Source organism: Nymphalis io, chromosome 25 (assembly GCF_905147045.1).
Source record: "Nymphalis io chromosome 25, ilAglIoxx1.1, whole genome shotgun sequence".
Lineage (NCBI taxonomy): Eukaryota > Metazoa > Arthropoda > Insecta > Lepidoptera > Nymphalidae > Nymphalis > Nymphalis io.
The window spans coordinates 2,088,965-2,101,778 of record NC_065912.1 but is presented as its reverse complement, the minus strand read 5'-3'; the positions used below and the strand labels follow the sequence as shown (position 1 = coordinate 2,101,778).

At 33.3% G+C, this 12,814-nt stretch overlaps 1 protein-coding gene across 1 annotated transcript; it reads right to left on the bottom strand.

Annotated features, from left to right (window-relative positions):
• Window positions 1–27: 27 nt before the first annotated feature.
• On the bottom strand, window positions 28–2,486 carry LOC126778225 (sperm flagellar protein 1-like). Its single transcript, XM_050501703.1, has 5 exons — window positions 2,315–2,486; window positions 1,672–1,881; window positions 1,096–1,200; window positions 813–958; window positions 28–671 (listed from the first exon to the last, which is right to left on the bottom strand). Exons 1-5 carry the CDS (start codon window positions 2,430–2,432, stop codon window positions 195–197), a joined length of 1,056 nt encoding a protein of 351 aa, XP_050357660.1. The 5' UTR covers window positions 2,433–2,486; the 3' UTR covers window positions 28–194.
• Window positions 2,487–12,814: the final 10,328 nt, after the last annotated feature.

Here is a 12,814-nt window from a genome sequence, read left to right as displayed (position 1 = left end):
AAAACAATATACGTGAATTTTAAAACTTTTGTATATTTTTATTTCTAAATTAAATAAATAATAGCTAAATTACAAAATATTGAAAAACAGAGATCTTTTTATCCTAAATTTAACAGACTGTAAAATCTAGAAAATATTTGCGCTCTTTTAATCTAAATTTTTTTGCAGAAATTCTCACAATATATATCACATATTTATTTCACTACGTTTTGTATATCATCTTCTACATTTATGAATGCTTTCACTTCATTCGGAGTATCTTGAGTACTCTGAAAACCTTCAGAACTTTTCATATCTGTTATTTCAATTTCTTTAAAAACATCCGATTTAATTTTTTCAACATTAACGCATTGATCCTCGGAGAAGTCTTTTGACGTGACTTCAGTTATACTTGGCTTCGATTTGGCTTGATCTGATACAGGTATTGGAATTCTGGATTCTTCTTTGACTAATCTTCCTTCGGATTCATACGATTTGACCGATAATGGTCTACTTGGTACGTTCACAATCTCAATTAATTTAGGAGAAGGTGGTTCTGGTTCGAAAGGAACTGACAGACTGTTCTGAAGAGCTTCAACTTCTTTACGTCTCGTTTGTTTCCTTTCTAATTGTTTTTGTAACTCTTCTATCCTCTCTTCTTTTAGTTTAAGCAAACTATCCAAATGTTCAACCTGTTTTTTTTACTTTAAATTAATTTTTACAATTATATTTGAAAAAAAATGTGAACATAATATTAACAAAATAATCTTTTCTATCTCATAAAATTATTTATAGATTTCTTTTATATAAGTAACACTTATATATATATATACCTTCTGCCTCAGGACATCTGAGCAATCTTTAGCATCTTTTAGTTCCTCTTTGATTGCAAGATAAGAATCGTGAATAACAACTTTTTTTTGAATAGTTTCTAGTACACCATTGACTCTGGTTTTAATGGGAACGACTAATATGTGTTCTGTAATCAGATTTATATTGAATGAAGAATATTCTCGAACTTTTGAAGTTAAATGATTTGTAGCTAAATTAATTCATTTCGAATATGAAACAACATTTTCATTCATTCAATTTAATTTTGACGTATTCAACATATACCATCGTCTCCACAGGCTTCGTAGTAACTGCCACCGCTGGATAAGTTTTGTTCAGCTTCTTTTAAGCTTTTATTGATATCTTGATCTCTTTGGATTTTGTCCCGAACTAGAAACACAAATAAAATATAATTATTATAGTGTTGCCAGCGATTTCCAACCAATGGTACGCGTACCCCTGGATTTCCGCGTGAAAATTAAATCTAATCTGATTATCGATTAATTATGTTTAATATAATATTACGTTCAAGTTTTAAAGTTCTGAAATTAATAGGCTGGTTTTTAATGTATCAGTACAAAAATCAAATCATTTTTGTCGAAAGACGAGACAGTATGGATATATTTCAAAGTTAAGATTGAGAATAAATAGACCTTAAGAGTAGGTTTGGAGTTATCAGGGGACGGGAACGAGAAGAGCTTGGGAAGAATTGGTGTAAATTATTGTTAGGTAGTAAAAAGTTACTATTCTAGCCAATCGGTTAAATTATTCGAACATAGTTAATAATTTTGTAGACAAAAGTAAATTTCACAACAACAACAAGAGAAGTTCTATTTTTATAATGTTTTATTGTGACCTCACCCATAACAAGCACCCGCTCAATCAGCCCTGGTGCACAATTAGCCAGCTGTGCCATCGTGTTGGTGCACAGATTCAGCTTCAGTTTCTTGAGCACCTTTCTATTTAACGTCATCCAGTTATTCAGTTTCAGCGAGTGACGATTTCTTGGCGGGTAATTGTGCATTTCAACCAGCTTCGGATAGTGTACGCTAAAGATTTCTGCTAGAAGAACTACAGCAAACGTTTTATTACGAATATTTGTTAGAAATAAATATTTATTTAGCTTAATAAGCTGTTATTATATTTAATTAAAAATCTTTAAACACGCTTTCCTATTTTTAGTTAACTTAAATGATCTTGAATTCTACTATTGCTAGATATCCCCAACGTTATTTTACCGTTTTATCGAATATTCTTGTTTTAGAATTTATTAATTTGGTTATATAATACATAAATATATAACTTAAAAATAAACAATAAAAGCGTGATTGCACAACTATTAATATCCATATGTAGATTAAATTTCTCATAATATTTCATTTACTGTAGAAAACTGTAGAATTAATGTGCGCGATTACTTTAAGCGTGATACGTTTTAAGTTTAAAACACCTCTTTTGCATGTATTATAAATAGTGCCTAAGTAAATAATAATATGAATTATACCAGCGTCAGAAAAATCTCTATTAATTTTCCTTGTGGGTCTGGATAACTTGTAGGTGTCTACCCACGCTAAAACTGATTCTATGTCCGTTAGCGGGATAGGTAAATCTAGAGCGGACATTTTTTTTTTAATTTTTACAAATAGTGTATTTATTTAAATTAATATTCAACTCGTTTTGTTTGACAATATAAATTTCGCATCTTTGCCGTGTACGTTATGTCATTTTTGTATTAACGGCCAGGTTATTATTTTATAATAAAATATTCAGGCTTTTTCTTTTACTCGTATTGTACTGATATTCGTATTGTACTTGTAAAATGGAGGGGAGGAGCTCTACAAATTGATATCCAGCTAATCCTATTTTGATGATTTTTTTAATTAGTTCTTAGAAATAAATTACCTTCATCTTAAATAAAATAGGCTCTAAAAAAATAGGCTCTAGTCCTTTAACATGTTAATTTTATTTTTCTTTAAGCGGAAAATATTAATTAAAAAAAATTAACAATAAAATATTATTTAGTATTCTTAGATCACGATAATAAGACTAAATAAATAAATAGATAATTGAACTGTTTCAGGTAATTTTTGATAAAAGCTTAAACAAAAAAAATAACTTTTTATAAATAATTTCAATCGCAGTTCAGCGCGAGCTTGTTTGACAAATCGGTTAATATTATTTATTTCATATCTACCCTCATATGTAAAATATGGAAGAGAATATATGTGAAGATGACAATTTCGTTAATTTGAGCGGTAAAAGTGATTCTGAGGTTATTAAAGAATGTGAACGTACATTACAAAGTATGAGAGAATGTGATAGTGGCCAAACTAGGTGCGCAGAGAAAAATAAGATCGAGAAGAGGACTATAATAGTGATGACGGTTTTAAAACTGTCACAAGAAGGAGTTCTAAACATCTATCAAACGACGTAATACCGAATAGTTCTGAAATATGTATGACTTCTTTTAGTGAACTTCATAAACAAATGGCTATGACTAGACTGTTAAGAAACGAAAATATTATAGGCATTGTGAAAATAAAGTACAAGTCGCCATATAAATTTTTTATTCGATTTAAGTCAAAGCAAGACGCAGATAAACTATTAAATTGTAAAAAAAATTGAAGAATTGAATTACTGCTGCCAAAAGACTTGAAAATAGAGTATCATATCGACTTATTAAAGGAGAAAATTTGGATATGACAGAAAAAGAGCTTCTCGATATTTTGGAATTTGATTGGGTGATTTAATCTGTAAAACGTCTAAAGCGCATAAATGAAAATGGAAAATGGATCGACAATGAAAGTATTAGTCTATTTTAAAAGTACTACTCTTCCGCAAAATGTAATTGCTTATGGTTGCAGAATGCAAGTGTCTCCTTTTGTTTTTCCCATTACCCAATGCTCAGGACGTTGGAAGTTTGGCCATACTTTAAAATTTTGCCCTATAAAGAAAATGATATGTCCTAAATGTGAAAGCTCAAAACATTCAAATTGCGAGACGGTTAATTTAAAGTGTCTCAACTGCATAGGTACTCATTTTGTGTTGGATAAGACTTGTCCATTTTTTCTAAAAGAAAAATAGATAAGGCTGATAATGAATAAATAAAATATTACATATAAGAAAGCATTGCAAGTTTTAGCTGACTTCAATCAATCTGAAAAAGTTAATTATTTTAAAATACGTCAAAATAATGAAATACAAGATTTAATCTAATTATGAATGAAGAAAACCTTATAAATTCGTCTAATCCTCATAATAATAAAATAACAACTACTGATAAGCCCCTTAAGGATAATACTACCCTAGATAGTGATGAAGAAGAAACTGAAAACCTTAGAACACATCCACAAAGAAACAAGTTAAAAAAGCGGTACCAAAGAAAAAGAAGAAAATGAAGGCATATTCAAAATTGAATAAAGACTAAATTAAAATAACTAAAAGCCAGACTAGAATACAGAAGCATCAGGAAATTCAGAGATAAAAATTAAATTTAATAAGTTATTAACTAAGATAAAAACAATTAATTAATCAATATTTTTGAAGAATTTAAGCGATTTTTATACAACAGTTTTATGGAGGGAAAATGTTTTGAAAGTATTTTTAATGTTCTTAATCATGGATAATTCTAAAATATTTAAAATTAATATGCTGCAATGGAACGCTCATAGTCTGAGACCAAAGGTACTTTTTTTCGGTGAAGTTTTATTACAAGACAAAATCCATTTGGTTTTAATTAGTGAATCATAGCTGATAGCAGAGTAATAGAGATTAAAGATTCGGCACTTGAATGTGGCTTCATACCCCTCAATAATGGTTCAGCTACTCGTGTTAAATTGGTAAGTTAAGTGGTTGCAACAATCATCTCCTGATATAACGTTTGTATCATCCGATATAGCAGTTAACGCTGATTGGAATATTATAAACGAAAACTTGGGTAGTGATCACCTTATAATCAAAATAATTTTTGTATTCTAACTACTCTACGTATGAAGCAGATTGATTGGACAAAATATAATGATTCTCTTCAGCAATCATTTTGTAATTTTGATTTAGAGATTTTTAATGACGAAATCCAGTTAATGTATAACTACTTTTTAGAACAAATTTTTAAAGCTATTGAAGTAAGCGTCCTTTTAATTAAAATGCACTGACCCAGAATTAAAGTTTAAGCCTCGTGATTATTGGACCCCATCCTTATCGTTATCTATAGCTCAGCGAAGGTTGGCTCTTAGTCAGTTTCGAAGCAACCCAACTCTGGATAACTTGGATAAATTGGAACAAAAGATAGAAGAAGCTAAGGAGGCAATTCAGAAAGCAAAAAGTGCTAATCGTCACGCATTTTGTAACTCTATTGATGAGACTATATCAAGTACAAAAATATGGCGTCGAATAGGTTGGGTTAAAGGCTTAAAGAGAAATGCTATACGGGTAACTATGGAAAAATAGGAAACTTTATTAAAGTCATTAGCTCCATCGTCGGTAAATAATTCTAGGCCAAATTTCTCATCGTCAAATAACATTCTTGAGTCAGACTTTACATTAGAAGAATTTAAAAATTGTTTTAAGGAAAAAGTCACCTCTCTCGGAGAAGATGAAATAACCTATTCGATGATATACAAATTATCAGGATATGTGTGTATACTGGTGGTAGAGCTTTGTGCAAGCTCGTCTGGGTAGGTACCACCCACTCATCAGATATTCTACCGCAAAACAGCAGTATTTGGTATTGTTGTGTTCCGGTTTGAAGGGTGGGTGAGCCAGTGTAATTACAAGCACAAGGGACATAACATCTTAGTTCCCAAGGTTGGTGGCGCATTGGTGATGTAAGCGATGGTTAAAATTTCTTACAATGCCATTGTCTAAGGGCGTTTGGTGACCACTTACCATCAGGTGGCCCATATGCTCGTCCACCTTCCTATTCTATAAAAAAAAAATGTCCCCAACCAATGGCTCAATATCCGTATTTTATCTATCCCTAAACCTGGCTCTAATAACTATGATTTAAAAAACATTCCAACATTGGCGTACTTCTTAGATTTAGAAAATTGTTAAAAAGTGCTTTAAGTTCTTGAATATAATAGCTGGTTCTAGCTGGTCCTTCATGGGTAATTCATCCTAAGTATCTGCGACGCCTTTATTTGTTTATTATCAGAAGCAGAATGGATTACGCTGGTTTTTTGATAGGAAATTCTTCTAATACACACCTTTCTAAACTTGATAAAATACAAAATCAAGCTCTTAGAATTATAGGTGTTTTTTTAAGAAGCACGCCAATCCATGTTATGGAAAGCAAGATAAGTTTACCACCGTTATATGTTCGACGAGCTTTTTTAGCACATAAATTTGTCCTTCCTTTGCCTCTCTCGAAAGGTTGTTTCAATAGAAATTTTATAAACTCTGAGTACTCTTCAAACTAACAATTATTAGTTAGACAAAAAAAAACTTTTTTAATGCCTATGATGATGTCAAAACACATAACATTCACGCGTCAGATCTATTGGAAATGTTCTCCTTGAAATTTTGGGTTTCACTGATTGGTATTAAAATTCTTATTAAAATTAATCTCGATGATGTTAAAGGTCCAAAAAACAACTATGACATTAATTTTTTGAAACAAACAACTACTTCATATTTAGAACAGGAATATAGAGATTGTTATAGAATTTTTACGGATGGTTCCAAAACTGATAATCTTTTAGGTGTTGCTTTTTATGATCCAAATTTATATTGTAAGGGTTGTTTTAAAAAAATGAGAATGTCTACATAGTGACATTTAAATTGAACCCAGGACCTCCGGGTCTGCGGCCTTACATCAAGCCACTGAACCGAGGTAGACCAACGAGGTAGGTAATAAATATAGAGACCCTAGGGAAGCATTGATAAATAGTGTTAAACTCAACGCTAGGATCAACGCGTATATAATTTAGATTTTTTTTTTTTATAGAATAGGAAGGCGGACGAGCATATGGGCCACCTGATGGTAAGTGGTCACCAACGCTCTTAGACATTGGCATTGTAAGAAATGTCAACCATCGCTTACATATCCAATGCGCCACCAACCTTGGGAACTAAGATTTTATGTCCCTTGTGCCTGTAATTACACTGGCTCACTCACCCTTCAAACCGGAACACAACAATATCAAGTATTGCTGTTTTGCGGTAGAATATCTGATGAGTGGGTGGTACCTACCCAGATGAGCTTGCACAAAGCCCTACCACCAGTAAAACCACCAGAATAACCTAATATTTATTTAAGTTGATTATAAATTTCGTTTCAATGTTATTTAATTTCGTGATATTATTTTTTTTACAACTACCAACATTAAAAATGATTAGACTTTGGTATAAATAGCGATGTATTTCAATGAACGATTATAATTATTGTTGAACTTGAGCTGGGTGATTACTCTGCCTGTTTAAATAAATATTGTTTATAACCACCCAACACTTCTTTCGCTATCCTGGCCCACCTTCTGTTTCAATAGATTTTAGCTATGTCGGTTAAATGTCGGAGTTATACAAAGTGCTTTATCAGATACCACGCTTACAGTGGCTAAAGCAATATGCAGTATGGTGTCTGTTTGTTAATATGTAACGTAATTATAAAACCTATAAGATAAAATTTGATATGTAAAATAGCTAAAGATACGATGGGTTTGACATGCCGCAAGGATAAAAAACCATTAAAAAATGGGAAAAAAATTAATTATTTTCTACTATATCCTTATCTCATATTTTGAATATCACGTTACTATGGAATGAAATGCTACAACCATCTTTGAATGTATAGTCTAGAAGGGGTTAGAATAGTTACTTTTTCATCCTTCTAATTACACAGATAATAAAATAAAATGAAATATACACATATATTTATATACTGTTTGAAGATCAACATATAATAACTTTACGCTTTTTCCTCAATTATATAATTTTTGTTTTGTTTCACTTCATTCACATTACAAGTAAATATATTTTCACACTAATAGCTGTTATCATTGCAGTCAAGTCGGAAACTGGAGATAGCAACTCATGATTTAGCAATAACTCTAAAATTAAAAATGGCGTTAATCTAGCACGTAGATTAAATTGCGAGAAAGTTACTTACTGTATCTATTCCATTATTACTCAAAACTTTCATTATGTTTATTATGTTCATAACTAATTTAATAAATATGAAAGTCAGTTTGTTTGTTACGCTTTCGCGTCTTAACTTCTCAACTGATCAATGAAATTCGACGTATACGTCAAAAAGGACGTAAGGTACCTGACACAGACCCCCCCCCCCCCAGATCACAGACGGGCGAAGCCGCACAACTAATATTAATATAATCTTGAAGCAAATATCTTGAGTATTATTGGGTGAAATTGCATATGAATGTCGGCATGTATCTAAATCGACATCATAACAATCAAAACGTAATCTTAACTGTGAAAACAGTTTTTGTCGTTCGTTGATATAACGCTTTCTATAATCGATTTAAAAGGGTTTTATTACTGTTAACTTACCGCCTTACTTGTCAACGTTGTTAGTGATTGCTTAAACAATGCTATGTCTCATTTTTTCGAATGTCAAATCAATAATGAGAGAAAGAGAAAAATCAATGTTTAACCAAACAGCCGCAACGTTTACAAGTATAGCCGTTACAGTTTTTTTTTTAAAGACGGGCATACATATTTATTCTTTTGCTATAATACTTTTCTTCACAACATCCACGAATGCTTAAGCGTAGCCAAGTAAAGTTTAAATACAAAGAATCGTAACAGTTTACATTGGGTATTTGAGAAATAGGCTTTTTGTTAACGGTACGGTCTTCACCTGTTGAACAGCGTTTTCGTGTAGTATTTTTTATTTATTTAATTATTTTGAACAATTTATACATATCATAAACAATATATACGATTGTAAGTACAATAGTATTATACTGTGTCGTAGCTACTAACGCCCTCCAATTCGACAGCACATTTATTTATTATTTGTTCAATGTAAACAAGAATTTACATTACTATGATCTTTAACTATTTTATATTTTTTAAACTACAATATTGTCAGCAGACAATATATCTTATTATAAAGGTTTTATTATTGTTAACTTACCTAACTTAGTGATTGCTTAAACAATGCTGTGTCTTCTTCTTTCCTATGTCAAATTAATAATAAGAAAAATTCCAGCTCATTCCACCATGCTCTCCGATTTACCCGACACATGCTGGTTTTATTAACCGCAGAGCATAAGATGAATTATAAAAAATCGACAAAAGATGACAAATAAATAGTGCTTCTCCGGATTTGAAGTTTGAACCTTGAGTTAAGAGCGTTTTATACAGTGAACCATGTCGCCTTCTACTCAATAGACAATAAATATAATTATTATTATCTATGTCAAGCTCCTTACAATTACCAACCAACTTTTGTCCTACACAGGTACGTCAGTCCCATAGCGATATATTCGTTTGTCATTTGAGAAAATTGGTTTAGATAGATTGCAGAAATAACTATTTCACTCATTAACACAATTCCGTCAAAACAATTGATGACGTTTTTTGTGAATGACTACTAACATAAGTATTGAAAATTCATTCATTAATTATTCATCAATTGTCGAAATAGTTTTATTGTGTTTTTTTTTTAAATAATCTTCATTTACATGTTTTTGCTTTTTAAATATCTTATGAAAACTCATGCGGAAATGTATGTCAATATGTCAACACACAACAAGTAACCTTTCGTTTGTCTGTCTGTTACTTCGGAAATAAACACTTTCTATATTTATGCCTATTTGCATACACTGGCCAGCAAAAGTTCGTAACATTACAAACGTAAGAAATAACTGATCCATTACAAAATATTTAAAAAATAAATATTTTATATTAAGTAACAATATACATATAATATTGTATTGTATATAATAATTACATTCGAAAGATATAAGTGGGATAAAAAAAATATGGAAAGTTAATATATTGATACTAACGGCCCGACTTCGTGCGGGTGGAATAGGAATTTTATGGTAAAAAAAATCCTGGAACCTAATCGTAGTGCCACCTCCCCAACTCCATCTCAACTATCCAGGAAACCATTAAAATACCCAAAAAAAAATCATCAAATTCAGAGCAGCCGTTTAGGGGGGGCTCAGTGGCGTAATGAAAATATATATTAAAGATTTAAACATTTCGCTCTGAGTGTACGGATGTAAGATGTGCAGTTATGACCAACTTTACAGCATTGAAGAGGAAATGCACTTATCTCGTTTATATACATGTAAATAATAACGACAATCGATTGTGTGATTTAAGAATAACATAATGACGTCACCAGAGATCTATAAGGCTTTCAATTATAGTAGATATTAAATGGAAGCTGAGGGATTATAAATCAAACTGTATTATATTTAGTTAAATCAAGGTAGTGATTACAAGTGTATTTATGAATAAGACTGAGTGACGCAATTGTGAAATGAGCGAACGACAAAGAATTCAAAGGTTTTCAATTATAATTCCATTGTCACATATGACAATTAAAAAAGTAAGTAGCAAATAAAACGAGTATTTTTATAAAAGATTTGAAAAATGCATATATTAACATACATACTGTGCAAATAACAATGGTTATCGAGCTAATGGAACTGGTTATTTAACAGAGAAAACAGAAATTTTCTTTACACAGCAACACATTTAATTGACAAAACCACGAAAGAACCGCGTAAATGATAAATGCCCTAAAATGTTATTATAATTTATAAATATTTATGATTATTATCTTTAGGTTGATCTAACCCCCTCTATTTTTGGATTTGTGTTTCTGTTTTGGTTGGTACCTAGTTTCGCAGACGTACCAGGCAAAGATAATATGCACCTTATACTTTTTTTTTCGCTATAAAAACGCGTTTACGCGTTTCCCCCACTTGAAGTGGGGGGGTATGTGGGACTCGCCGGCGCCGAGCATGTGCCGGAATACCCACTAAAAAACCAGCGGTACCCACACCGCCTTTTTGAGGGGCGTCACAAGATCGCTTGCGCATACTACCGTGACGCCCCGACGGTTGGCCCGCCTCTGCAGGCCTCCAAATCCTAGGGGGTTCTCAGGGTACAAAGACCCCCTAACCCCGGCAACACTTACGGCGGGAGGAGAAGATGCGCATAGCGCCGACGCCTTCTCCCCGATCTTATTCGGCGAAGCGAGTCAGCGGAGGCCCTCTCCTCACGCTTCCACTCCGCTGCCTCCTTCTGCGAAAATGTCATGTCGCAGACAGACCGTCTCCAACCAGCACCTCTCGCTACCAAGCATGGCGTTTATCACACTCGGCAGCGAGAGGTCTTCACCGACTAAGGCCGCCAGGGATAGGCGCTGAGGTCCCCAAGCGGCACACTCCATCAGAGTGTGGCACGCTGTGTCCGAAGGCGCACCACACTCATGGCAGGAGGGTGTCACCTCCCGACTCGCTATCCGGTGCAGGTACTTAACGAAACAACCGTGTCCGGTAAGTACCTGCGTCGGCCTGAATGTGAGTGTGCCGTGACTCCGTTCCACCCAGCGACTCAAGTAGGGGCGGACCGCCTCCACTGTCACTAGGCCTGCCGAGGGGGACCTCAGGTCTTCCTCCCACCTGCGTAGCACAAAACCCTCATCCCGGGAAGGATAGGGGCCCTCAGGAGCCAATCGAATCGGTAATCGGCCCAATCCTGTGGAACGCCGCAGCCTACCCAACGCCGGACAAGTCGCCCATCGCCCCCTTCCCAGAGGACCACTTGGTCCTGGAGGTATGCCCCCAACAGCCTTCTGAGAGAGAAAGGCACCCCGTGGTATCGGAGTGACTCCCTTATAGTCTCGAAGGGAAGACTGTTGAAGGCGTTCGCTACGTCCAGCGATACCGCCAGGACTACATCCCCTCGGGCCACCGCCTCCGTGGTCCATGTCTTTAGGGCGTCCAGGGCGTCAATGGTTGATCGACCCTCCCTGAACCTGTACTGTAAAAAAATTACAAACAAATTTTAAACATAAATTATATTATATTTAGAAATCCTAGTTTATATTGACTCCATTAAGAAACCTTTAGACTGCTCGGTTATGTGAAATTGGCTTAAAATTTAGTTACAAGATGTGCAAACATATTCTTGAAAAACTCAAATAAAAGTTTTAAAAATAAATTTAATCTTTGTTTAAAGTAAATATTTCGTAGCCTCGTCAAAAACATAAAGCAATATTAATAATACAATTCAATATTATAATATTTAGTTATTTCTTGTTAAATTTGAAGTCATTCATCAAAAATCTAGGGGAATAATAAAGGGTATTATAATAATAGGTATACAACTATAATGGGCACGATTTAATTCAAATCTCTAGTTACCTCGCTAAGAATTCATTTAAAATGTTTTTAAAGATAAAACGTTTATTTTTTATTTCTTTTATTCATATTAAACTGCATGTAGATACTTCTCTAATGTTTGACAAAAAACAAACAAACAAACAAAAAGTATCTTAATCTGCAAACATAACATACCACCAAGGAAGGTTAAAAGTTATAAGAGATTACATACTTGGTCGTAAGGCCTTGAGAAAGCTCACCTGGGTAGGTACCACCCACTCATCAGATGTTGTACCACCAAACAGCAGCAAATATTGTTGTGTTGCGATTTCAAGGGTGAGTGAACTAGTTTAACTACAGGCACAAGGGACATAACATCTTAGTTCTCAATGTTGGTAGCACCGTGGCGATCTAAGGAGTTAATATTACTCACATCGCCAATGTCTATGATAGCCACATATCATGAGGGTGACCGTTTACCCGACCGTCTTCCTATACTATAAAAAACTTTATATCTCTTAATATATATTTAAAAAACATTAAATCTATTAATAAATAATATGAACTGTTCGATTTAAAAAAGCGCTTATTAAAAATAATTGCATTTTAGAGGTTCAAATAATATTATCACGTTTTGAAATTAAATTCATAAAAAAAATTGAAAGTAAGTAAGGCAGGACTTTTTCTAGATTCTT

Bases quoted from the DNA above. Each gene is read 5' to 3' on its own strand.
- LOC126778225 (XM_050501703.1), bottom strand. From the start codon at position 2,432: ATGTCCGCTCTAGATTTACCTATCCCGCTAACGGACATAGAATCAGTT. The intron at 1,882-2,314 runs GTATAATTCATA...CGTTTGCTGTAG, and splicing joins TAGAGATTTTTCTGACGCTG to TTCTTCTAGCAGAAATCTTT. The intron at 1,201-1,671 runs GTGAGGTCACAA...TTGTGTTTCTAG, and splicing joins TGAGCGGGTGCTTGTTATGG to TTCGGGACAAAATCCAAAGA.